The sequence below is a fragment of the Ovis aries genome, chromosome 20 (assembly GCF_016772045.2).
Source record: "Ovis aries strain OAR_USU_Benz2616 breed Rambouillet chromosome 20, ARS-UI_Ramb_v3.0, whole genome shotgun sequence".
NCBI classification, from domain to species: domain Eukaryota; kingdom Metazoa; phylum Chordata; class Mammalia; order Artiodactyla; family Bovidae; genus Ovis; species Ovis aries.
Window position 1 is genome coordinate 34540265 of NC_056073.1, and position 27650 is coordinate 34567914.

Here is a 27650-nt window from a genome sequence, read left to right on the forward strand (position 1 = left end):
TGACTTAGGAACTAAATGACCACCGGTATTCCTTCACATTTATTCCTGGGGAGGAATGGCCCAACTCAGGTTGCCTTCTGATGGTAGGTTGGAGATCAGAGGTGTTGGATCTGTGTTGCCTTCTTCTGTTAGGTGCTGCTGTCTGGCTCTTCCAGTTCAGTTCAGTTCAGTTGTTTAGTCATGTCCAACTCTTTGTGGCCCCATGAACTGGAGCCCTCCAGGCCTCCCTGTCCATCACCAACTCCTGGAGTATACTCAAACTTATGTCCGTTGAGTCCCTGATGCCATCCAAATATCTCATCCTCTGTCCTTCCCTTCTCCTCCTGCCTTCAATCTTTCCCAGCATCAGGGTCTTTACAATGAGTCAGTTCTTCGCATCTGGTAGCCAAAGTATTGGAGTTTCTGCTTCAGAATCAGTCCTTCCAATGAATATTCAGGACTGATTTCCTTTAGGATGGACTGGTTGGATCTCCATGTAGTCCAAGGAACTCTCAAATGTCTTCTCCAACACCACAATCCAAAAGCATCAATTCTTCAGCACTCAACTTTCTTTATACTCCGCCTCTCATGTCCATACATTACTACTGGAAAAAAGACAGACTTTTGTTGGCAAAATAATGCCTCTGCTTCTTAATATACTGTCTAGGTTGATCATAACTTTTCTTCCTAGGAACAAGTGTCTTTTAATTTCAGGGCTGCAGTCAGCATCTGCAGTGATTTTGGAGCCCAAGAAAATAAAATCTGTCACTTTTTCCACTGTTTCCCCATCTATTTGCCATGAAGTGATGTCACCAGATCCCATTATCTTAGTTTTCTGAATGTTGAGTTTTAAGCCAACTTTTGCACTCTCCTCTTTCATTTTCATCAAGAGGCTCTTCCAGTCTTCAGGCCCTAAACTAGTTCACCTTCCTCTTGCCAACTATAAATGGTCTCCTTTAGTGGTCTCTTCTTATTTCCAGAACAAACAGAGGAGTGGGCACAAAGAGATCAAGACCATCTTGTCTGAACCAGAAGCCCAAGGTGTGTTTTATAACCTAGGGAAGAGATTTCATGGAGGGAAGTTTAGGAGGAAAGTGGAAAGGAGTCCACAGCAGGCTGGAGATGAAAGTCATGGAGTCCCTTTCTTTAGAAGTCATGGGAAGCTGAGAAAGTATTTATTCTAGGTGCCATGTATATTCAGCTCTGACTGAGTACACTTTCTCTTTCAGCAAATTGTAAGTCTTCTGTATTTTTTCATTAATTTTCCTTGCAAGTGGATATGTATAATGATATCCACACAACATAATATTTATTCTTCTAGGCCATTGTTCTGCTCTTATTATGAACTGAGATTTAAACCTTTGTAAAAAAGAAATCTATTGTAGAGTTTGGATTATGTAGCAGTAGATGAATTGATGGAACAGTAAAAGGACTAATGATGATTACTTAACTGAGCTTACAAAATTTTATATATATGTATGAAAATTTATTCACATATAATTTTATTCTTGGCCTCTTGTGGTATTCTGAGAGCTTTGATTGAAGTTATATGTAAAAGAAATTTCTTTATTATGATAGTTAAATAATTGTGGGATAATTATGTGTGTACATTCAGAATCCATTCATCCAGTGACCATAAAAATAAGTGTCCTTATCCCCTGGGGAAGAAAATATTAGCCTTTCTATTTCTATTTATTTTAAAAATTTATTTATTTTAATTGGAGGCTAATTACTTTACAATATTGTAATGTTTTTTTGCCATACATTGACATGAATCAGCCATGAATGTACATGTATCCCCCACCCTGAAACCCCCTCCCAACTCCCTCCCCATCCCATCCCTCAGGATTGTCCCAGTGCACCGGCTTTGAGTGCCCTGTTTCATGCATCGAAATTGAACTGGTGATCTATTTCACATATGGTAATATACATGTTTCAATGCTATTCTCTCAAATCATCCCACCCTCACCTTCTCCCACAGAGTTCAAAAATCTGTTCTTTCTATCTGTGTCTCTTTTGCTCTCTCTCATATAGTGTCATCATTACCATCTTTCTAAATTCTACATATATGCATTAATATACTGTATTGGTGTTTTTCTTCCTGAATTACCTCACTCTGTATAATATGCTCCAGTTTCATCCACCTCATTAGAGCTGATTCAAATGAGTTTTTTTAACAGCTGAGTAATATTCCATTGTGTATATGTACCACAGCTTTCTTATCCATTAATCTCCCAATGGACATCTAGGTTGCTTTAATGTCCTAGCTATTGTAAACAATGCTGCAATGACCATTGGGGTAACGTGTTTTTTTCACTTCTGGTTTCCTTGGTGTGTATGACCAGCAGTGGGATTACTGGGTCATATGGCAGTTCTAGTTCCAGTTTTTTAAGGAATCTCCACACTGTTCTCCATAGTGGCTGGACTAGTTGGCATTCCCACCAATATTGTAAGAGAGTTCCCTTTTCTCTGCACTCTCTCCAGCATTTATTGTTTGTAGACTTTTTGATAGCGGCCATTCTGACCGGCATGAGATGATACCTCATTATGGTTTTGATTTGCATTTCTCTGATAATGAGTTGTGTTAAGCTTCTTTTTATGTGTTTGTTAGCCATCTGTATGTCTTCTTTGTAGAAATGTCTATTTAGTTCTTTGGCCCATTTTGTGATTATATCATTTATTTTTCTGATATTGAGCTGCATGAGCTGCTTATATATTTTTGAGATTAATTCTTTGTCAGTTGCTTTGTTTGCTATTGTTTTCCCCCATTCTGAAAGCTGTCTTTTTACCTTCCTTATAGTTTCCTTTGTTGTGCAAAAGCTTTTAAGTTAATTAGAGGGGATGGCCCCAAGATGGCGCAGGAGTAGGATGTGGAGACCTACTCCTCTCCCACATTTTCATCTCCCACAAATTCATCAAAAGATCATCTGAATGCTGAGCAACTTCCGCAAAACCACTTTTGAACACTGGCAGAATACCAGGCACCCAGAAAGGCAACCCATTCTCTTCAAAAGGAGGTAGGACAAAATATAAAAAACAAGAAAGAGAGACAAAAGAATTAGGGATGGAGACCCAACCTGGGGAGGGAGTAGTGAAAGAGGAGAAGTTTCCAAACAACAGGAAACCCTCTCACCAGCAGGTTTGTGGGGAGTTTTGGAATCTCATAGGGCAACATAACCGGGAGAAACACACATACACACAGAATACACACCTAATGGCAACTCCCAGCATAGAAGTTGCCCAGATGCTCATGTCTGCTACCAGCAAGAGGAGGCAGGACAGGGAGGTGCAGGTTGCATGGTTAGGGTAAGCACTGGGCCTGAATGCCCTGAGGACAATCTGAAGGAGCTAACGTGAGATAGCAAACCAAACAGTGGAATAGCCAGAGAGAAAAAAAGGGAACTTTTTCCTGCAAAAGGCTCTAACCTAAATCATAGCCTGGCTGGCTCACAGAACAAAGGATTGAGTGAATATCAGAGGAGAGCCAGCTTGCTGTGGACCGGCCCCTTCTCCCCCACCCCACCCCAACCCTGCCACCTGAGGCAGAGAGGCAGGTATGTGACAGCCAGAGCCGGAAGGCAAGGGGCAACCTCAGTCCCAGGAACAGCATCCTCCACCAAACTGTGAGCAGGCTCCCATTTGCTAACCACATCTCCCTGGGATCCTGGACGGCTGACCTCTGCCAGGATGGCTGTAGCCTGAGATCAGATCCCCAGCAGAGACACACAGCACACCCGAGACGGTGCTCCAGTGGCACACCTAGGACACAACTCTAGCCGCACACTTGGGACACCACACAGCCGGGACCGGGGAAGTGATTAAAACACAGCGCACCTGGGACAGTGTGCTCGTCAAGCACCTGGTCACCTGAGCTGCTAGGACCTAGGAAGGGCAAAAAACGCAGGGCCCACTTTAGACAGTACCCTTGAAAAGGAATCTGGAGCCTGAGCTGTGTAGACAGAGAAAGCACATACCACCATGAGCTGGGGCAAACCCAGTGTGGTCCACACACTGTGAACACTCTCCACACACACAAGTTATATTTGTTTGCAGTGTTCCTCCCTCCCTACAATACAACTGAACAAGTAAGCCAAAATAAGTGATCACCTTTGCCTGCTTGAGTCAGGGCAGAAATTAGACACAGAAGAGACTTGCAAACAGAGGAAGCCAAAATAAGGAAAGAAGAGGGAAATGCTCTGGAAGTGACAGGTGCAACAGATTAAAACCCTGTAGTTAACATTGACTAAGCATTGGAAGGGGCCTATAGACTTTGAGAAGAAGTACAAGCTGGAACAAAGAACAATCTGAAACTGAACTGACCCCACACTGCCCACAACATCTCCAGAGAAATTCCTAGATATATTTTTACTATTATTATTTTTAATTTTTTTTAATTTTTAAACTCTTTATTACTCCTTTAATTTTCATTTTTATAACCTACTATTGCCTTGCCAAAAAAAGACCCTATTTTAAAGCAAATTTCATATATAATTTTTTATAATTTTTGTGATTCATTTTGCTTTGTACTTTTAATATTGTATTTTTTAGAGTCTAACATCTACTCTAGATTTTTAATCTTTGCTTTTGGTTTTCGTTATCAACCTTGTACCTTTAAGAATCTAATCTTCAGTATGCATTTTCATGTAGGTGTGTAATTACTAACTTGATTGCTCTCTCCCTTTTGACACTCCTTTTTCTCTCTCAGGCCAACTCTATCTCCTCCCTCTCCCTTTTCTTCTCTACTTGACTCTGTGAATCTCTCTGCATGTTCCGGGCTGTGGAGAACACTTAGGGAGCTGATAACTGGCTAGATAGGTCTCTCCCTTTTTGACTCCCCCTTTTCTCCTCCTGGTCACCTCTATCTCCCTCCTCCCTCTTCTCTTCTCTGTGTAAATCTGTGAACCTCTCTGCGTGTCCCTTACTGTGGAGAATCTTTTCACCATTAACCTATATGTTTTATTATCTGTGCTGTATGGTTGGAGAAGTCTTGAGACTACTGTATAAATAAGATGGAAAGCCAGAGACAGGAGGCTTAAATCCAAAACTTGAGAACACAAGAAAAATCCTGTTCCAGGGAACACAATTTGAAAAGAGCTCATCCAAAAGTCTCCAAGATCAGTTGAGTTCAGTTCAGTCGCTCAGTCGTGTCCGACTCTTTGCGACCCCATGAACTGCAGCACACCAGGCCTCCCTGTCCATCACCATCGCCCGGAGTTCACTCAGACTCACGTCCACTGAGTCCGTGATGTCATCCAGCAATCTCATCCTCGGTCGTCCCATTCTCCTCCTGCCCCCAATCCCTCCCAGCATCAGAGTTTTTTCCAATGAGTAAAATCTTCGCATCAGGTGGCCAAAGTACTGGAGCTTCAGCTTTAGCATCATTTCTTCCAAAGAAATCCCAGGGTTGATCTCCTTCAGAATGGACTGGTTGGATCTCCTTGTAGTCCAAGGGACCCTCAAGAGTCTTCTCCAACACCACAGTTCAAAACCATCAATTCTTCAGTGCTCAGCCTTCTTCACAGTCCAACTCTCACATCCATACATGACCACAGGAAAAACCATAGCCTTGACTAGGTGGACCTTAGTCAGCAAAGTAATGTCTCTACTTTTGAATGTCTCACTAGGTTGGTCATAACTTTTCTTCCAAGGAGTAAGCATCTTTTAATTTCATGGCTACAGTCACCATCTGCAGAGATTTTGGAGCCCAGAAAAATAAAGTCTGACACTGTTTCCACTGTTTCCCCATCTATTTCCCATGAAGTGATGGGACCAGTTGCCATGATCTTCGTTTACTGAATGTGGCGCTTTAAGCCAACTTTTTGCTCTCCTCTTTCACTTTCATCAAGAGGCTTTTTAGTTCCTCTTCACTTTCTGCCATAAGAGTGATGTCATCTGCATATCTGAGGTTGTTGATATTTCTCCAAGCAATCTTGATTCCAGCTTGTGTTTCTTCCAGTCCAGCATTTCTCATGATGTACTCTGCATATAAGTTAAATAAGCAGGGTGACAATATACAGCCTTGATGCACTCCTTTTCCTATTAGGAACCAGTCTGTTGTTCCATGTCCAGTTCTAACTGTTGCTTCCTGACCTGCATACAGATTTCTCAAGAGGCCGGTCGGGTGGTCTGGTATTCCCATCTCTTTCAGAATTTTCCTCAGTTTATTGTGATCCACACAGTCAAAGGCTTTGGCATAGTCAATAAAGCAGAAATAGATGTTTTCTGGAACTCTCTTGCTTTTTCCATGGTCCAGCGGATGTTGGCAATTTAATCTCTGGTTCCTCTGTCTTTTCTAAAACCAGCTTGAACATCAGGGAGTTCACGGTTCACGCATTGCTGAAGCCTAGCTTGGAGAATTTTGAGCATTAATTTACTAGCATGTGAGATGAGTGCAATGGTGCGGTAGTTTGAGCATTATTTTGCATTGCCTTTCTTTGATATTGGAGTGAAAACTGACCTTTTCCAGTCCTGTGGCCACTGCTGAGTTTTCCAAATTTGCTGGCATATTGAGTGCAGCACTTTCACAGCATCATCTTTCAGGATTTGAAATAGCTCAACTGGTATTCCATCACCTCCACTAGCTTTGTTCATAGTGATGCTTTCTAAGGCCCACATGACTTCACATTCCAAGATGTCTGGCTCTAGATTAGTGATCACATCATCATGATTATCTTGGTCATGAAGAGCTTTTTTGTACAGTTCTTCCATGTATTCTTGCCACCTCTTCTTAATATCTTCTGCTTCTGTTAGGTCCATACCATTTCTGTCCTTTATCGAGCCCATCTTTGCATGAAATGTTCCCTTGGTATCTGTAATTTTCTTGAAGGGATCTCTAGTCTTCCCATTCTGTTCTTTTCCTCTATCTTTGCACTGATCACTGAAAAAGGCTTTCTTATCTCTTCTTGCTATTCTTTGGAACTCTGCATTCAGATGTTTATATCTTTCCTTTTCTCCTTTGCTTTTCACCTCTCTTCTTTTCACAGCTACTTTTAAGGCCTTCCCAGACAGCCATTTTGCTTTTTTGCATTTCTTTTCCATGGGGATGGTCTTGATCCCTGACAGAATGTGGTCCACTGGAGAAGGGAATGGCAAGCCACTTCATTATTCTTGCCTTGAGAACCCCATGAACAGTATGAAAAGGCAAAATGATAGGATACCAAAAGAGGAACTCCCAGGTCATTAGGTGCCCAATATGCTACTGGAGATCAGTGGAGAAATAACTCCAGAAAGAAGGAAGGGATGGAGCCAAAGCAAAAACAATGCCCAGTTGTGGATGTGACTGGTGATAGAAGCAAGATCCAATGCTGTAAAGAACAATATTGCATAGGAACCTGGAATGTCAGGTCCATGAATCAAGGCAAATTGGAAGGGGTCAAACAAGAGATGGCAAGAGTGAACGTCAACCTTCTAGGAGTCAACAAACTAAAATGGACTGGAATGGGTGAATTTAACTCAGATGACCATTATATCTATTACTACGGGCAGGAATCCCTCAGAAGAAATGGAGTAGCCATCATGGTCAACAAAAGTCCTGAATGCAGTACTTGGATGCAATCTCAAAAACGACAGAATGATCCCTGTTCGTCTTAAGGCAAACCATTCAATATTACAGTTATCTGAGTCTATGCCACAAAAAGTAACGCTGAAGAAACTGAAGTTAAACAGTCTTGTGAAGACCTACAAGACCTTTTAGAACTAACACCCCAAAAGATGTCTTTTTCATTATAGGGGACTGGAATGCAAAAGTAGGAAGTCAAGAAACACCTGAAGTAACAGGCAAATTAGGCCTTGGAATGCGGAATGAAGCAGGGCAAAAACTAATAGAGTTTTGCCAAGAAAATGCACTGGTCATAGCAAACACCCTCTTCCAACAACACAAGAGAAGACTCTACACATGGACATCACCAGATGGTCAACACCGAAATCAGATTGATCATATTCTTTGCAGCCAAAGATGGAGAAGTTCTATACAGCCAACAAAAATAAGACCAGGAGCTGACTGTGGTTCAGATCATGAACCCCTTATTACCAAATTTAGACTCAAATTGAAGAAAATAGGGAAAACCGCTAGACCATTCAGGTATGACCTGAATCAAAGTTCCAAACCTACACTAAAACCAAGCTCCACCCAAAAGCCAACAAGTTGCAGAGCAAGACACACCATGTTAATTCTCCAGCAATGCAGGAACACAGCCCTGAGCATTAAAATATAGGCTGCCCAAAGTCATGCCACACCCATAGACATCCCAAAACCCACACTGGACACTTCATTGCACTCCAGAGAGAAGAGATCCAGCTCTACCAACCAGAACACAGATGCAAGCTTCTTTAACCAGGAAACCGGAAAGCTAGTAGTCCAACCCCACCCAAAGGGAGTAACCTCCACAATAAAGAGGAACTACAAACTTCCAGCCTACAGAAAGGCCACCCCAAACACAGCAATCTAAACAAAATGAAAAGGCAGAGGAATATTTAGCAGGTAAAGGAACATAATAAATGCCCACCAAACCAAACAAAAGAGGAAGAGACAGGAAGTCTACCTGAAAAAGAATTCAGAATAATGATAGCAAAGTTGATCCAAAATCCTGAAAACAAACTAGAGTTATAGATAAATAGACTAGAGAAAACAATTGAGAATATTCAAGAAATGTTTAACAAGGACCTAGAAGAAATAAAAAAAGAGTCAATCAATAATGAATAATGCAATAAATGAGATCAAAAGCACTTTGGAGGGAAACAAAAAGTAGAATGATGGAGGCAGAAGATAGGATAAGTGAGGCGGAAGATAGAAAGGTGGAAATAAATGAAGAAGAGAGGAAAAAAGGAAAAAGAATTTAAAGAACTGAAGACAACCTCAGAGACATCTGGGAAAATGTTAAATGTCCCAACATTTGGATCATAAGAGTCCCAGAAGAAATAGACAAAAAGAAAGGGCATGAGAAAATACTTGAGGAGATAATAGTTGAAAACTTCCCTAAAATGCGAAAGGAAATAGCCACCCAAGTCCAAGAAACCCAGAGAGTCCCAAACAGATTAAACCCAAGGTGAAACACCCCAAGATACATAGTAATCAAACTAATGAAGATCAAACACAGAAAGAAAATATTGAAAGCAACAAGGGAAAAGCAACAAATAACACACAAAGGAATCCCCATAAGGATAACAGCTGATCTTTCAATAGAAACTCTTCAGGCCAGAATGGAATGGCATTGCATACTTAAAGTGATGAAAGAGGAAAACCTACAACCCAGATTACTATACCCAGCAAGGATCTCATTCAAATATGAAGGAGAAATCAAAAGCTTTACAGACAAGCAAAAGCTGAGAGAATTCAGCAACACCAAACCAGCTCTTCAACAAATGCTAAAGGATCTTCTCTAGACAGGAAACACAGAAAGGGTGTATAAACTTGAACCCAAAACAACAAAGTAAATAGCAACAAGATCATACTTATCAATAATTACCTTCAATGTAAATGGATTGACTACCCCAACCAAAAGACAAAGACTCGCTGAATGGATACAAAAACAAGACCCCTATACATGCTGTCGACAAGAGATCCACCTCAAAACAAGGGACACATACCGACTGAAAGTGAAGGGCTGGAAAAGATATTTCATGCAAATGGAGACTAAAAGAAAGAAGAACTAATAATACTCATATCAGATAAAATAGATTTTGAAATAAAGGCCATGAAAAAAGCCAAAGAAACACAGTACATAATGATCAAAGGATCAACCCAAGAAGAAGATATAACCATTATAAATAGATATGCACCCAACATAGCACCACAATATGTAAGGCAAATGCTAACAAGTATGAAAGGAGAAATTAACAGGAACACAATACTAGTGGGAGACTTTAATACCCCACTCATACCTATGGATAGATCAACCAAACACAAAATTAGCAAGGAAACACAAACTTTAAATGATACAATAGACCAGCTAGACCTAATTGATACCAATAGGATATTTCACCCCAAAACAATAAATTTCATCAATTTCTCAAGTGCACATGGAATATTCTCCAGGATAGATCACATCCTGAGCCATAAAAATAGCCTTCGTAAATTCAAAAAAAAAAAGAAATCATTTCAAGCATCTTTTCTGATCACATTGCAGTAAGATTAGATATCATTAAAAAATGAAAGTGAAGTCATTCAGTTTTTCCCAACTCTTTGCAACCCCATGGACTGTTGCCTACCAGGCTTCTCTGTCCATGGGATTTTCCAGGCAAGAATACTGGAGTGGGTTGCCATGGGGGGGGGGGGGAATCTATTAAAAATACAAACACATGGAGGCTAAAAAACATGCTTCTGAATAACCAGCAAATCACAGAAGAAATCAAAATAAACGTAGAAACAAATGAAAATGAAAACATACAACCCAAAACCTATATGGAATTCAGTAAAAGCGGTGCTAAGGGGAAGGTTCATAGCAATACAAGCTTACCACAAGAAACAAGAGAAAAATAAAATAAATGACCTAACTTTATACCTAAAGTAACTAGAAAAAGAAGAAATGAAGAACCCCAAAGCTAATAGAAGGAAAGAAATCATAAAAATTAGGGCAGAAATAAATGAAAAAGAAACAAAGGAGTCTATAGCAAAAATCGACAAAACTAAAAGCTGGTTCTTTGAGAAGATAAATAAAATAGACAACCACTGGCCAGACTCACCTAGGGAAAAAAAAAAGGGAGAAGGATCAAATCAACAAAACTAGAAATGAAAATGGAGAAATCACAACAGACAACACAGAAATACAAAGGATCATAAGAGACTACTATCAGTAACTATATGACAATATAATGGCCAACTTGGAAGAAATGGATGAATTCTTTGAAAAGTATAACCTTTCAAAACTGAACCAGGAAGAAACAGAAAATCTTAACAGACTCATCACAAGTGCAGAAATTGAAACTGTCATAAAAAATCTTCCAACAAAGAAAAGCCCAGGACCAGACGGCTTCACAGGTGAATTCTACCAAAAATTTAGAGAAGAGCTAACACCAATTCTATTCGAAGTCTTCCAGAAAATTGCAGAGGAAGGTAAACTGCCAAACTCATTCTATGAGATCACCATCACCCTAATTCCAAAAGCAGACAAAGGTGCCACAATAAAAGAAAACTACAGGCCAATATCACTGATGAACATAGATGCAAAAATCCTCAACAAAATTATAGCAAACAGAATCCAACAACATATCAAAATGATTATACATCATGAACAAGTGGGCCTTATCCCAGGAATGCAAGGATTCCATATTTGCAAATCAATCAACATGATACACCACATTAATAAATTGAAAGATAAAAACCATATGATTATCTTAATAGATGCAGAGAAAGCCTTTGACAAGATTCAAAGGCTTTTATGATAAAATCCCTCCAGAAAGCAGGCATAGAAGGAACATACCTCAACATAATAAAAGCCATATATGATAAACGAACAGCAAATATTATCCTCAATGGTGAAAAATTGAAAGCATTTCCCCTAGAGTCAGCAACAAGATAAGGGTGTCCACTCTCACCACTACTATTCAACATAGTTTTGTTAGTTTTAGCCACAGCAATCAGAGAAGAAAAAGAAATAAAAGGAATCTAAATTGGAATAGAAGTAATACTCTCACAGTTTGCATATGATATGATCCTCTACGTAGAAAATCCTAAAGACACTAACAGAAAACTACTAGAGCTAATCAATGAATATAGTAAATTTACAGGTATAAAATTAACACACACACAAATATCTTGCAATCCTATATGCTAACAATGAGAAAACAGAAAAAGACATTAAGGAAACAATTCCATTCACCATTGCAACAAAAAGAGTAAAATACTTAGGAATAAATCTACCTAAAGAAACCAAGACCTATATATAGAACTATAGAACACTGATGAAAGAAATCAAAGATGACACAAATAAATGGAGAAATAGACCATGTTTATAGATCAGAAGGATCAATATAATGAAGATGAGTATACTACCCAAAGCAATCTATAGATTCAATGCAATCCCTATCAATGTATCAACAGTAATTTTCATAGAACTAAAACAAATAATTTCACAATTTGCATGGAAACACAACAAACCTCGAATAGCCAAAGCAATCTTGAGAAAGAAGAATGGAGTAAGAGGATCAACCTGCCTGACTTCAGATTATACTACAAAGATACAGTTTTCAAGACAGTATGGTACTGGCACAAAGACAGAAAGATAGATCAATGGAACAAAATGGAAAGCCCAGAGTTAAATCCACACACCTATGGACACTTATCTTTGACAAAGGGGGCAAGAATATACAATAGAGAAAAGATAATCTCTTTAACAAATGGTGCTGGGGAAACTGGTCAACCACCTGTAAAAGAATGAAACTAGAACATTTTCTAACACCATACACAAAGATAAACTCAAAATAGATTAAAGATCTAAATGCAAGACCAAAAACTATAAAACTCCTAGAGGAAAACATAGGCAAAACACTCCCCTATGTAAATCACAGCAGGATCCTCTATGACTTATATCCCAGAGTATTGGATATAAAAGCAAAAATAAACAAATGGGACCTAATTAAACTTTAAAACTTTTGCACAGCAAAGGAAACTATAAGCAAGGTGAAAGGAAAGCCTTCAGAATGGGAGAAATTAACAGCAAACAAAGCAACTGACAAAGAATTAATCTCAAAAATACACAAGCAGTTCATGCAGCTCAATACCAGAAAAATAAACGACCCAATCAAAAAGTGGGCCAAAGAACTAAACAGACATTTCTCGAAAAAGACATACAGATGGCTAACAAAGACATGAAAAGATGGTCAACATCACTCATTTTCAGAGAAATGCAAACCAAAACCACAATGAGGTACCATCTCATGCTGGTTAGAATGGCTGCTATCAAAAAGTCTACAAACAATAAATGTTGGAAAGGGTGCAGAGAAAAGACAACCCTCTTACACTGTTGGTGGGAATGCAAATTAGTACAGCCACTAAGGAGAACAGTATGGAAATCCCTTTAAAAACTGGAAATAGAGATGCCATATAACCCAGCAGAGGATGTGATGGTTGGATGGCATCTGACTCAATGGACATGAGTTTGAGTGATCTCTGGGAGTTGTTGATGGACAGGGAGGCCTGGCGTGCTGCAGTCCATGGGGTCACAAAGAGTCAGACAGGACTGAGCAACTGAACTGAACTTACAACCCAGCAATCCCACTGCTGGGCATACACAGTGAGGAAACCAGAATTGAAAGAGACATGTGTACCCCAATGTTCATCACACCACTGTTTACAATAGCTAGGACATGGAAGCAACCTAGATGTCCACTGGGAGATGAATGGATAAGAAAGCTGTGGTACATATGTACAATGTAATTACTCAGCTATTAAAAAGAAAATATTTGAATCAGTTCTAATGTGATGAATGAAACTGGAGTATACTATACAGAGTGAAGTAAGTCAAAAAGAAAAATACTAATATAATATACTAATGCATATATATGGAATTTGGAAAGATGGTAATGATGACCCTATAAGTCAGACAGCAAAAAAGACACAGATAGTAAGAACAGACTTTTGGACTCTGTGGGAGAAAGCAAAGATGGAATGATTTAAGAGAATAGCATTGAAACATGTATATTACTATGTGTGAAATAGATCACCAGTCCAAATTCGATGCATGAAACAGGACACTCCAAGCCAGTGCACTGGGACAACCCTGAGGGATGTGATGGGGAGGGAGTAGGGAGGGGGTTTCAGGGTGGGGGTCATATGTACATCCATGGCTGATTCATTTCAATGTCTGGCAAAAACCACTACAGTATTGTAAAGCAATTAGCCTCCAATTAATATAAGTAAATTAATTTAAAAAATAGACATATCTAAGTCTTCAATTTCCCTTGGAAAAACATTTCTTACAGTGAGGTATAGGAATTTGCCTTTGTAAGAAAAACAAAATTAGATATATAATTACTTTCTTTGATACAAATGTAATATTCAGAATATTACCACATGGATTTGAATATACCTATAGGAAGACCACATCTTGCAAATATACTTTTGGGTTCCTTAAACATGGCCAAACAAGAATGGAAGACAGCGCTTGCTCATTTGTTGGCATGTACTACACTAAAACTGAATTTCCCAGGGGGCTAGTTGGTAAAGAATCTGCCTGCCAATGAAGGAGATGCAGCTTCAGTCCCTAGGTTGGTAAGATCCTGGAGAAGGAAACGGCAACCCACTCCAGTATTCTTGCTTGGGAAATCCCATGGACATAGAAGCCTGGTGGGTTACAGTCCATCGGGTCGAAGAGTCAAACATGACTGAAGAAACAGAGCACCCAACAGCTGATTTTAACCCTGCCTTTTAATCTTGATACTCTTGGGTTTGCTTGCAGAGAAAGCAACAGAAACTTTTGAGAGAAGAAATATCTCAGAGCATAATAGTTTGCTGCAGAAGTTATCAGATGCTGAACTATGCAAACATTCTGATTATCCCAGAGGATGCTACGGTTAGCAGTAGAATCCTCCTTAACCAAAGGATTGCACCAGTAGCTTTTTGTTGTTAAATGAAAAAGTCCTTTAGATAATATTTATTTTCTGATGTGTCTCTTCTTTGTGGCCATGGCCTCTTTTGGTTATAGCCATTTAGTAGTTTCCAACCCCCTCCTCTTTCTTTTTGTTCAAAAGTCAAAATTATCACACATCATCTATAATTACTACATTCAGTTTTGTAAAATAAAATAGTGCATAAACACTGGGGGAAAAATGAGTACAGATGCTAAGCTTTCATTTTTTTTCTGTTTACATGTCATAGATCATTCCTAATTGTAATGTTTTTAGACTCAAGGGTCTTACCAATATTTTTCATTTTTGTTTTTATTGAAATTGCTCCCATCACACTCACATGTCATTGATTTCAGTTCAATCACTTAGTCATGTTTGACTCTTTGCAACCCCATGAACTGCAGCATGACAGTCTTCCTTGTCCATCACCAACTTCCCTGTGCATCTCCAACACCATCACCAGCTCAGTCGTGCCTGACTGTTTGTGACCCCATGGACTATACAGTCCATGGAATTCTCCAGGCCAGAATATTAGAGTGGGTAGCCTTTCCCTTCTCCAGGGGATCTTCCCAACCCAGGAATCACACCCAGATCTCCCACATTGCAGGCAGATTCTTTACCACCCGAGCCATAAGGGAAGCCCAATAACACTGGAGTAAAGGGAGCCTATCCCTTTTCCAGTGGATCTTCCTGACCCAGGTATCAAACTGGGGTCTTCTGCAATGCAAGCAGATTGTTATTATCCACATGTCATTAGGATCATTACATTACATAATTATAATAGTAAGCACCATGGGCATTAACAGGTAGGAAGACCAACAAAACAGTTAACTCACTTGGAGGGAGCTGCAGGGGGCCAGTTGCAGAGGGCCCCCAGCCCTGGGGTCACTATGCAGCCAGGTGTTGGCACCGATATCTATGTTTTAGAGGAGAAAAAAGAATTTCTACAGGAGTTAACTGTGTGGGAATAATTTGTGTAAAAGTTCATATGTGCCAGTGTCCCATGAAAGACATTGCAGAGGACCTTGATTTGAAAGATCACAGAGCTCCCTTGTGGCTCAGTGGTAAATAATCTGCTGCTGATGCAGGAGACACAGGTTTGATCCCTGGTCTGGGAAGATCCCACGTGGCAAGGAGCAACTATAAGCCCTTGTGCCACAACAGTTGAGCTGTTGTTCTAGAGCCCTGGAACTGCAACTACTGAAGCCCATGAGCCTAGAACCTGTGCTCCACAACAAGAGAAACCAGTTCCATGAGAAGCCTGCACACTGCAACCAAGAGTAGCCCCTACTCATCACAACTAGAGAGAAGCCCAAGCAGCAACGAAGACATAGCACAGACAAAAACAAATCAATAATGTTATAAACAAAGATCATAGTCTCTTTCAAATCTAAAATCATCTGTGATTGTTAAGAATACATTCTATGAAGATTTTTTTTTTCACATTATATGTGGTATTTTCTCAAGAAGACTACAGGGCCTTTTAGGGTAGAATATATGTGTTTCATGTACTTGTATCCCATGGACTAAATATTGCAATGTTCTATCCAAAAAGGTGTTTGCAGCGTATATTTAAACATTATTAATTACCTTCTGTGTTATAGCATGAGTGATATAGACAAAAATGTCTTTAATATAAGATGATCCCAGTCACAGTATTTTCTCAGTGTTTAGCCATCCAAAGGCTGTTCTCAGTTATCCCAAATTGATGTTGCTTTTTATCAATTATCATGACATGGAACGGTTTGGGAAACTTCAATGCACTTTCCCATTTTTAATGAAATATAAGCTAACTGTTAGGATTTGGTAAAAGCACTGCTTGTGGTATCATCGGAAGCACTGATCTGTCACCTAAAAGTGTTTAGGTAGAAATGAATGATTTCTTGATAAGCATCTGCCTGAGTTCAAAAGAAATTTGCAACACGTGAGGCACTTATACAGTGATGGCAGAAAATATGCTACATAATTAAAACCTAAATAATAATCAAGAATCTAGTGGTGAGTTTTCTTGCCACTCCTGCTCAAGAATTGTGGATCTTCTGTTTCAAATGGGGGTAGGAAACAGTATAGAGTTGCCGCATATGTGGTAGCATGAAAAATTTTCATTTCCATATCTACAGGAAAGTATACTGAGAAAAACTGGTTAAGTGGTTGCCATAAAAGACAATCAATGAATAACTTCATACCTCCGATTATCCTTTTCTTGATCAACTCACACACACCCTTTGTTCTGTCTCTACTTTCAGATTTCCACAAAGGGCAGATTTGGCTCAAACACAATGTTGTCTATTACAGGGTGCACACATCCGATAATTCTTACAAGTAACATCATTTGTCCACTGAACAAATTAAGAATAATAAGAAACCTGATGCAGTAAAAACACAGTGGTTATTTATTCGAGACAGTTGACATTTACAGTTTAGAAATTTCCCTGGTTTTTTTTAAAAAAAATAGTTACACTTTTTAAGAAATGAATTATGAAACATGCCAAGAGTTGCTATAAAGAGCATTGCATGCAGCATTTGTATTTAATTGAAAATAAGTGAACTCTTGATTGCTTAGTGAAATTGTCACTTCCAGTGGCTTTTCCCCCCTAAAGAATATTTCTCCTAGTACTAAAATTGCAAAAGATATAAATTAATGAAAGAAAAAAAGTCTTACACAGTTATTCAGTCTTAGAGAATCTCATTGAGTACCTCAAAGGTTTAATATTCCATTGCTGATAGTCAAAATCAAGTTCATCTTTCAGGTGAACTTCAACAGAAAATCTTCTTCTGGCTTCATAATTCATTTAAAACATTGTAGTTTTTCACAAATGTCTAGTTATACAGTCAGTATCTAAAAAAATTCTTTCCTAAGAGTTAATGAGGATTGAAGAAACCTCTGAACTCACTTATGTTTGCAAATGCAGTCATAACTTGTCAGTTTAATAAGCGAAGAGAAGTGGCCAGGGGCTGAATACTCACTATCAAACAACAAATGTTTAAAGATTGTCACTGCTACCCTTACACAATAAACACCACACACTGTACATTGTGGGTGCCTAAATTAATTTGGAAATCATAAATTGTCCATGCAAAGTTACAAAATGGATGCAGATAACAAGAAAAATAAATTCCATTAATATTCCAGTTTTGTTGGAAAGAAGATCTCCACAGCTGCTGTTTTTCAAACTTTCACCAATAAGAAAGCGAGGTTCATGGAATTCCAAAAGGTCTTGCTGTCCTGAAATCTCCATCCAGGGTAAAACTGGCACCAAACAGAAGCAGGTAAGCACCAGGCTAAATCAAAGCCCTTATGATTATACAGCGGAGTGAGAAATAGATTTAAGGGACTAGATCTGATAGATAGAGTGCCTGATGAACTACGGAATGAGGTTCGTGACATTGTACAGGAGACAAGGATCAAGACCAGCCCCATGGAAAAGAAATGCAAAAAAGCAAAATGGCTGTCTGGGGAGGGCTTAGAAATAGCTGTGAAAAGAAGAGAAGCTCAAAGCAAAGGAGAAAAGGAAAGATATAAGCATCTGAATGCAGAGTTCCAAAGAACAGCAAGAAGAGATAAGAAAGCCTTCTTCAGCAATCAATGCAAAGAAATAGAGGAAAATAACAGAATGGGAAAGACTAGAGATCTCTTCAAGAAAATTAGAGATACCAAGGGAACATTTCATGCAAAGATGGGCTCGATAAAGGACAGAAATGGTATGGACCTAACAGAAGCAGAAGATATTAAGAAGAGGTGGCAAGAATACATGGAAGAACTGTACAAAAAAGATCTTCACGACCCAGATAATCATGATGATGTGATCACTAATCTAGAGCCAGACATCTTGGAAAGTGAAGTCTTGGAAAGCATCATTACGAACAAAGCTAGTGGAGGTGATGGAATTCCAGTTAAGCTGTTTCAAAGATGATGCTGTGAAAGTGCTGCACTCAATATGCCAGCAAATTTGGAAAACTCAGCAGTGGCCACAGGACTGGAAAAGGTCAGTCTTCATTCCAATCCCAAAGAAAGGCAATGCCAAAGAATGCTCAAACTATCGCACAATTACACTCATCTCACACACTATTAAAGTGCTCAAAGCCAGGCTTCAGCAGTACTTGAACCATGAACTCCCTGATGTTCAAGCTGGTTTTAGAAAAGGCAGAGGCACCAGAGATCAAATTGCCAACATCTACTGGATCATCAAAAAAGCAAGAGAGTTCCAGGAAACCATCTATTTCTGCCTTATTGACTATACCAAGCCTTTGACTGTGGGGATCACAATCAACTGTGGAAAATTCTGAAAGAGGTGGGAATACCAGACCACCTGACCTGCCTCTTGAGAAATCTGTATGCAGGTCAGGAAGCAACAGTTAGAACTGGACATGGAACAACAGACTGGTTCCAAATAGGAAAAGGAGTGCATCAAGGCTGTATATTGTCATCCTGCTTATTTAACTTATATGCAGAGTACATCATGAGAAATGCTGGACTGGAAGAAACACAAGCTGGAATCAAGATTGCCGGGAGAAATATCAACAACCTCAGATATGCAGATGACACCACCCTTATGGCAGAAAGTGAAGAGGAGCTAAAAGCCTCTTGATGAAAGTGAAAGAGGAGATCGGAAAAGTTGGCTTAAAGCTCAGCATTCAGAAAATGAAGATCATGGCATCCAGTCCCATCACTTCATGGGAAATAGATGGGGAAACAGTGGAAACAGTGTCAGACTTTATTTTTGGGAGCTCCAAAATCACTGCAGATGGTGATTTCAGCCATGAAATTAAAAGACACTTATTCGTTGGAAGAAAAGTTATGACCAACCTAGATAGTATATTCAAAAGCAGAGACATTACTTTGCCGACTAAGGTCCGTCTAGTCAAGGCTATGGTTTTTCCTGTGGTCATGTATGGATGTGAGAGTTGGACTGTGAAGAAGGCTGAGCACTGAAGAATTGATGGTTTTGAACTGTGGTGTTGGAGAAGACTCTTGAGAGTCCCTTGGACTGCAAGGAGATCCAACCAGTCCATTCTGAAGGAGATCAGCCCTGGGATTTCTTTGGAGGGAATGATGCTAAAGCTGAAACTCCAATACTTTGGCCACCTCATGTGAAGAGTTGACTCATTGGAAAAGACTCTGATGCTGGGAAGGATTGGGGGCAGGAGGAGAATGGGACGACTGAGGATGAGATGGCTGGATGGCATCACGGACTCGATGGACGTGAGTCTGAGTGAACTCCAGGAGATGGTGATGAACAAGGAGCCCTGGTGTGCTGCAATTCATGGGGTCGCAAAGAGTCGGACACTACTGAGCAACTGAACTGAACTGAAGCACCAGGCAACACATACCAAAAGTCAATGACTCCTGAAATTTTAAAGCAAACTTAAATACCTACTCACCCACGATAAGCCAATCATAGATCTTTGTTTCTGTGTCTTCAGTAAACTCTCATCTCATTTGAGATGCTTGAAAAAGTCTGGAAGGAGAAATGATGGGATGTGTGTACATCCCTCATCATCTTTGGTTTCAGGCAATCTGTAATCTTTGTAAAATGGTAACAACTCAAAAGGTGTTTACAAATATCAACAGAAATAACCTAAGCAAAACCAGAGCCAAGGTTTGCATTTCTGTTACTCACCACTGTTTGGACTAGAAATTTTTAAACTTCATAGATTAAATAATCACTGGCAATCAGAAACTAGATTCACCTTCCACATGTGAAAAGCTTGCCAACAAATGAATTTCTCCCCTTATTAACAGAAACAGATACAGCTATATGGCAGCAACGTATCTCTATTCTCTTGGCATTGCATACGTAATCCCCAAGTAATATGATTTAAAAGACACCTCTCGGGGAAAACTTAAGGAAGATTAAAAGATGATAAAAAGATAACTTTACATTTTAGGACTAAATTCAAGATCAAAATTGAATTAGTTTATGATAGATTTCACAAGAACGTTCTAGATTATATAAATTTTCAAAGCATAAAGATATATCACTAAGCAGTCACCTATAATTTTCAAACTACTATTTTAAAGTATATGTTCTATTATCAAAAGATATTTGGAACCTTCTATTATCTAAAACTGAATCCAAAATACTATTCCTAGGTCAGAAAAGAGGAAAAAGTAAGAATGAACCTTTTGAGTCACATCAGCCCTTCCCCAAGGTAGCAGTAAAATGGAGGGAAAGCTGGACTCTCTTGATGAACACACATGGGTTCTAATCCAGGTGTGGCCAGAGGTATAACTTGCATGACTCAGGGCAGGAGATTCAACCTCTCTGGTTTTCTGTTTTTTAAAAATTCTTTTTGTATTTGAGAACTGTTTATTGAATAATTCATCAGCACTAGATTCTTCATTACAGGATGAAAATACTTAGATGAAAAGGACAGGCAAGGCCACTGATTTCAGTAAGTTTATATACCAGCAGAAAATACAGATATGTGAACATGAAACAGCAGTCTGGAAGAAATGTTGAAACAGGAAGGATTGACATAATGAGAGCACAGAGAAGGGTAACTAGGTCAAAGGAACTTGGCTTCTAGTCTGACAGTTAGGAATCACTGTCCAAGGAACTGATGCAGAAGCTAAAAATCTAAAAGATACATGGAAGGAAGCTAAGGAAATGATAGGAAGAAACATTCTATGCAAAGGAAAACAAGAGAGGGAAGACGGTGGAGGATGATGGTGTTTTCAGGGAACAGGTAAGGTCTGGTGTAGCTGGACTGGAGAGAGAAGAGAGAAGACACGCCAGGAGTGAAGTTGAAGCCCAGACAAGGGCAAGGTCTAGGAGAGACCCAAGAAGAGTGAGAAAGAAAGTAGACTTTCTTCTAAAGACAAGAGTCAGCCATCCAAGTGTTTCAGGAGCAGAAACACAACTATAATTGCATTTTTAAAGCAAAGTCTGGCTGAAGAACAGAGCCAGTATTAGACAGAACTAATCCCAGGGATATTAGGGGACTGGGGCTCTTCCAGGAGATGGACAGAGCAGTTTGTGATGGAAGGTCTGGAAAGAAAAGGACAGCTCACTAAAAGATTTAGGAAAAATAATGGTTAAAATTTACATCAAAATCTAATATGTAGGAAGTGTATGGAAAGCAAAAAAGAAAATTCTTTACCTCCAAAATAATGATATTTACCCCTGCCATGTATGGTTGTGACATACATTTATAAAAACATAAATGTGATAGTGCATATAACATTATACTGCATAGTGCACAGTACAGTATAAACTTTAAAAAAAAAAACAGATATTTTCAGAGTGAAAAGAAATTCTTGCTTCTCACAAGCAAGAGAGTTGAATTTTTTTCTGGGTTAAATCCCTTATCTTTGAGCTCTTTCATTGTGTGCAAACACTGTGGCCCATCAGTGCAACTGGAAAAGAATGTGACAAGATATTGTCTTGATGTGGAAAGAGCCTGTATGGACTCCTCCAGATTATGAATGCTCCAGCTTTACAACTTTGCAGCCAATAAAAAATTTATTTGAGAATATATCTGAATGAGTTTGGTGAGATTTATCACTTAAATTTATGAAGATGATAAAGACTATGAGTTTGTATTCTTTTCTAGGCAGTATGTTTTTAATCTTAAGGATTGCACCTTCCTGATAAAACCCACTGGGATTGAGTGAAGTCTTGAGACACTACACAGTTTGCATCTCCAGTGGCTAAGACAAAATTCTTCGTGAGGATACTGCAGAATTGCAGCGGACCCACACACAAGGTATACATAGATGTAGTTGGCCACCCATTGACCTCCCTGAAGGGAAGGGTACAGGAAATCCATCCCAGGGCAGAGGAAGCCTGTCCTAGTTCTTTAACCATAGACATAGACCACCATTACCACTGAGGAAGAGTGTGGTCTTTCTGTAATAAACATTAACACATATATTTAGATATTAAATTTTAACACTACAAGTCAAAATTTAGATAGTAAGAGAATAAGATATGTAGGGTAGCCTATATATTGGCTTCCCAGGTGGTACTGGTGGTAAAGAACCCACCTGTCAGTGCAGGAGAGGTAAGAGACACTGGTTTGATCCCTGAGTAGGGAAGACCCCCTGGAGGAGGGCATGGCAACCCATTCCAGCATTCTTGTCTGGCGAATCCTCCTGGACAGAGGAGCCTGGTTGCTACAGTCCATAGGCTCTCAAAGAGCTGAATACGCCTGAAACAATTTAGCATGCTCGCATAGGGTGTATAGAGATACTGAAATTTTCTATTGCTCAGCGCACTGGTCACTTGAAGGCCATCATCACTGTGATCTTTTCCCTATTGCTCTTATGCAGGCACCAGCATTGATAAGAGAGAAGAATGCGGTAAAAGAGAAGCAGTGATAGCTCCACCCCCAGGGCATGAGTAATCAGTAACATCCTATTTCAGGTTGCCAGGTTTGCCTCCTTAGGCATTCCCCATTACAGATCTCCATTCTGTCTTTTTGGGCCATCTCCCCATCAGCAGCTGTCCTCATCCTAGGATTTCTCTCCAATCCCCATGGCTCCAGCATCCAGCCACCGTGAGCACCAATGGACTTGCAACCTTGTTCGAGGTATATAAGGCTATGGCATGGATTATCTGTGTGGTTCCACTCCATCTGGACTGTCACAGATCAGCTACTTCACTCTCCAAAGGCCTCAAATGCCTCCCTTCTGCCCAACCAATTGCCCTGAATGCTGAGATCTCTCCCCTGCTTCAGCTCCCTGACCCCGTGGTGCAAATTGGTTCTGCTTGCTTTCCCTCCTCCTTCTTCCCTTCATCCTAGTGAGTTTTGCATGAATCTATGATTTCCTTTCCAGTGGTCAGGAACTCCTGATACATCTCTAGAGGTACTTAAATGTGCATTAATTTCTTTTTTTAACACCATCCTGTAGAGAAGGGGGACAAGAAAAGGCAAATGAAGAAAAATACGGGAAACCTATTGAAAATGTGTTAATTTCTCATTTCCCCAGTATCCCTCGACTTCCCCATCCTGCAACACAAATTAGTGCAGCTCACGTTTCCCTAGACTTTTCTCTAGGTGCAGAGAGTTGGGGACAGTCTCTAGGTGCAAAGAGTGGGGGACAGTCTCTAGGTACAGCATACGGGGTTTCTCATTGTGGTGGCTTTTGTTGTTACAGAGAACGGGCTGTTAAGTACACAGGCTTCAGTAGTTGTGATATGTGGGCTCAATATTTGCAGTTCCTAGGCTCTAAAGCACAGGCTCAATAATTGTGGTACATGGGACTACTTGCTCTGTGACATGGGAGATCTCCAGATCAAGAATTGAACTCATGCCTCCTATATTGGCAAGCTGATTATTTACCACTGAGCTTCCAGGAAACCTCTGTACATGAATTCTAGATGCATCCATGGAGAGAGATGTACTCCATGTCCACCTATTCCTCCACCATCCTCCACCATTCCTCCACCATTGGGTGTCCCCAATGTATGTATGTTTTAGAAAATATTTTCCTTTTCTATTGAGTTCAGTAACAAAGCCATCACCTCACAGGTTTACTGTTTATTTTTTTGTAAAGAATATATATAAGCTCCATTATCTTAGGCAATTTCAATTAAACAGCACAATCTTATCCCTTATAATCACCACGCTCTACATTAGAGCCTCAGACCTTATTAAATGAGAATGTGTAACCTTTTAGAAATCTCTCCTTATTTTCTGCACCCTCCAGCTCTTGGCAATCACCATCCTGTTCTGTTTCTGAGTTCCAATATTTTTTAGATTCCAAATAATTGAGATCATATGGTATTTTTCTTTCTCTGACTTATTTTACTTACCATCAGGCTCTCCAGTTTTATCCATTTGCCACAAATGGTATAATTTCTCCCTTTTTTAAATGGCTAAATAATATTCATATACATACACATATATATCATATTATTTTAATCTGTTCACCTGTTGACAATATTGAGACTGTTCCTCTATCTTGGCTACTGTGAATAATGCTTCAATGGACATGGGAGTACAAATATCTCTTTAAGATAATGATTTCATTTCCTTTGAATATATATCCAGAAGTAGGATTGTGGTTTCATTTTAGTCATTAAGTTGTGTCTAACTCTTGCAACATCATGGACTGTAGCCTGCCAGGCTCCTCTGTCCATGGGATTCTCCAGGCAAGAATACTGGAGTGGGTTGCCACTTCCTTCTCCAGGGAACCTTACCAACCCAGGAATCAAACCTGGGTCTGTGAGGTAAGCTTTGAGCTTTGAGGTAAGCCAGAAGTAGGATTAATGTATCATATAACATTACTCTTTTACATTGCTTTAGGAATCTGCACAGTTGCTTTCCATGGGAGTTGCACCAATTCACACTCCCAGCAACAGTGCACAAGATCTACTGTTTCTCCATACCCTCATCAACACATGTTATTTTCTTACTTTTTTGCTAACGGCCATTCTAACAGGTACGGGGTGATTTCGCTTGTGCTTTTGATTTGCATTTTCCTGGTAATTATTGATGTTGAGCATCTTGTCATATACCTCTTGGCCATCTGTATGTCTTATTTGGGGGAAAAATGTCTATTCCACAAAGCTGTAGCATGTATTTTGTTTACTGTATTCCGATATACAAAACTCAGTTGCCTATCCATACACCAACAGCAAACTATCTGAAAGAGAAATACAGAAAAGTATAAATATATAAAGTAATCAAAACAATGGCATTTGCATAAAAACATATACACAGGTCAACAGGCCAGTACAGAGAATCCAGAAAGAAGCACACACCCATGTATTGTCAATTAATATATGACAAAGGAACCAAGTATATCCAATGGGAAAGGATGGTTTCAATAAATGGTAATGGGAAAACAGGATAGTTGTATGCAAAAAAATTAAACTGTACCAAAAATGGATTTAAAATTTAACATAAGACCTTAAACCATAAAACTCCTAGAAGAAAACATTTGAGAGAATCTCCTTGACTTATGTCTTTGCAATATTTTTTTTTTGTTTCACACAAAAAGCAAAGGCAGCAACTGCAAAAATAAACGATTGAGACCACATCAAACTCAGAGGCTTCTGCACAGCAAAGGAACCCATCAACAAATCAAATGGCAACCTATAGAATGAAAGGAAATATTTGCAAATCACATATTTGATAAGGTCTTAATATCCAAAAATATATAAAATTCATACAACCAAAGAGCAAAAAAAAAAAAAAACATAAATAAAGCAAATTTTAAAAAAATCAAAGGAAGAATAAGGGTTTTGTTAAATCTGGAGGTTAGAATGTAGATGAGAGACACAACAAGCTTTTCCTACCAGAGCAACAAAAGCCTATGTCTTCCTTGCATTGCTTCCTTTCACGTCCACTCATCTTTTTGGCAATTATAGTTCTCAGTTCACATCCTTCATCAAAAGCAATCACCCCACAAGGAGCTGTAATATGTGCTAGTTTGTGTGCTACTGTACAAAGACTAACATTTACACAGTTACTAATTAGAAGCACAGGCTGGAATCAAGATTACTGGGAGAAATATCAATAACCTCAGATATGCAGATGACACCACCCTTATGGCAGAAAGTGAAGAGGAACTCAAAAGCCTCTTGATGAAAGTGAAAGAGGAGAGTGAAAAAGTTGGCTTAAGGCTCAACATTCAGAAAACGAAGATCATGGCATCTGGTCCCATCACTTCATGGGAAATAGATGGGAAATAGTGGAAACAGTGTCAGATTTTATTTTGGGGAGCTCCAAAATCACCGCAGATGGCGACTGCAGCCATGAAATTAAAAGACACTTACTCCTTGGAAGGAAAGTTATGACCAACCTAGATAGCATATTCAAAAGCAGAGACATTACTTTGCCAACAAAGGTCCGTCTAGTCAAGGCTATGGTTTTTCCAGTGGTCGCGTATGGATGTGAGAGCTGGACTGTGAAGCTGAGCACCAAAGAATTGATGCTTTCGAACTGTGGTGTTTGAGAAGACTCTTGAGGGTCCCTTGGACTGCAAGGAGATCCAACCAGTCCATTTTAAAGGAGATCAGTCCTGGTTGTTCTTTGGAAGGACTGATGCTAAAGCTGAAACTCCAGTACTTTGGCTACCTCATGCGAAGAGATGACTCATTGGAAAAGACTCTGATGCTGGGAGGGATTGGGGGCAGGAGGAGAAGGGGACGACAGAGGATGAGATGGCTGGATGGCACCACTGACTCGATGGACATGAGTTTGAATGAACTCTGGGAGTTGGTGATGGACAGGGAGGCTTGGCGTGCTGCAATTGGTGGGGTCACAGAGTCAGACACGACTGAGTGACTGAACTGAACTGAACTGAACTGAATGATATAAAGGGCAAGGTAATTAATTGTCAGTGTTTACCACTCCATTGTTCTCTATATTCTATCTCAAAATTGAACCAGTTAGTAATGAAACATGAATTAGGGGATCTCAATAATATTTGGGTAGAATATCTTTTAAAAGTGGGAACATTTATGGATATTAATTTGGGGAGATTGATTATTACTATTTTGACTGTATTCCTATTAATTATCTGCTACATCAGGTTAAGAACTTATTATAAGTATTAATACCAATATAAAGACACATAGTACTGAAGTTACAGCAGCTAGAAAAAGACAAAATATGAGGCAGGAAGTGAAATTCTAGAAAGTCTGCAGTGGTATCAAAATAAAGGGCAGTATTGCATAGAGAGAAAGCTAACGTCTCATAGTTGTTTGAGGCACCAAGAACAGCCAGATGTGAAAATCTAGATTAATTTGAATACCAGAAACTGGACCAAAAGGAAAATGAAGTTCAGAAAAATATGGTGATGCTAAAAGCCAAAATTTAGACAGCAAGAGGATACAGTAGGACAGCTGTAGATACTGAAATTCAGGAATATATGACAGCAAATACATTAACAAGCATCAGGAAAAACAAAGAAAAGGGTCTGAAAAATAAACCATCAAGAGGTTGGGTAGTCTGATTAAAAGAACAAGAGAACTGATAGGAAAACGAAAGTACAAATACTTGTGTAAACAGGAGAACCAGATGATGCTCAGGAGAGAAAGCCTGGGACTTAGTGGACCAGAGAACAGAAGACACCAGCATCAAGAACACAAACTCTGGAGCAGGGCTCATCTATGCATTTCTGGGAAGAGCCCCAATTTCATTGCTTGGGCACA

General features: G+C 39.4%; 1 protein-coding gene across 2 annotated transcripts in view; it reads left to right on the forward strand.

The window, feature by feature from the left end:
- LOC443319 (placental lactogen) overlaps positions 1 to 27650 on the forward strand; it is a 109381-nt gene that overhangs the window by 75001 nt on the left and 6730 nt on the right. The window contains exons 4-6 of one of the 2 annotated variants that reach the window (XM_060402996.1): positions 17675 to 17811; positions 22099 to 22251; positions 22817 to 23076. In XM_060402996.1, the coding sequence (XP_060258979.1) occupies positions 23022 to 23076 (55 nt within the window). In that variant the 5' untranslated portion in view covers positions 17675 to 17811; positions 22099 to 22251; positions 22817 to 23021. Of the gene's footprint in view, positions 1 to 17674; positions 17812 to 22098; positions 22252 to 22816; positions 23077 to 27650 lie in introns of those variants that run through there. The other variant, NM_001009309.4, reaches the window with a different exon arrangement.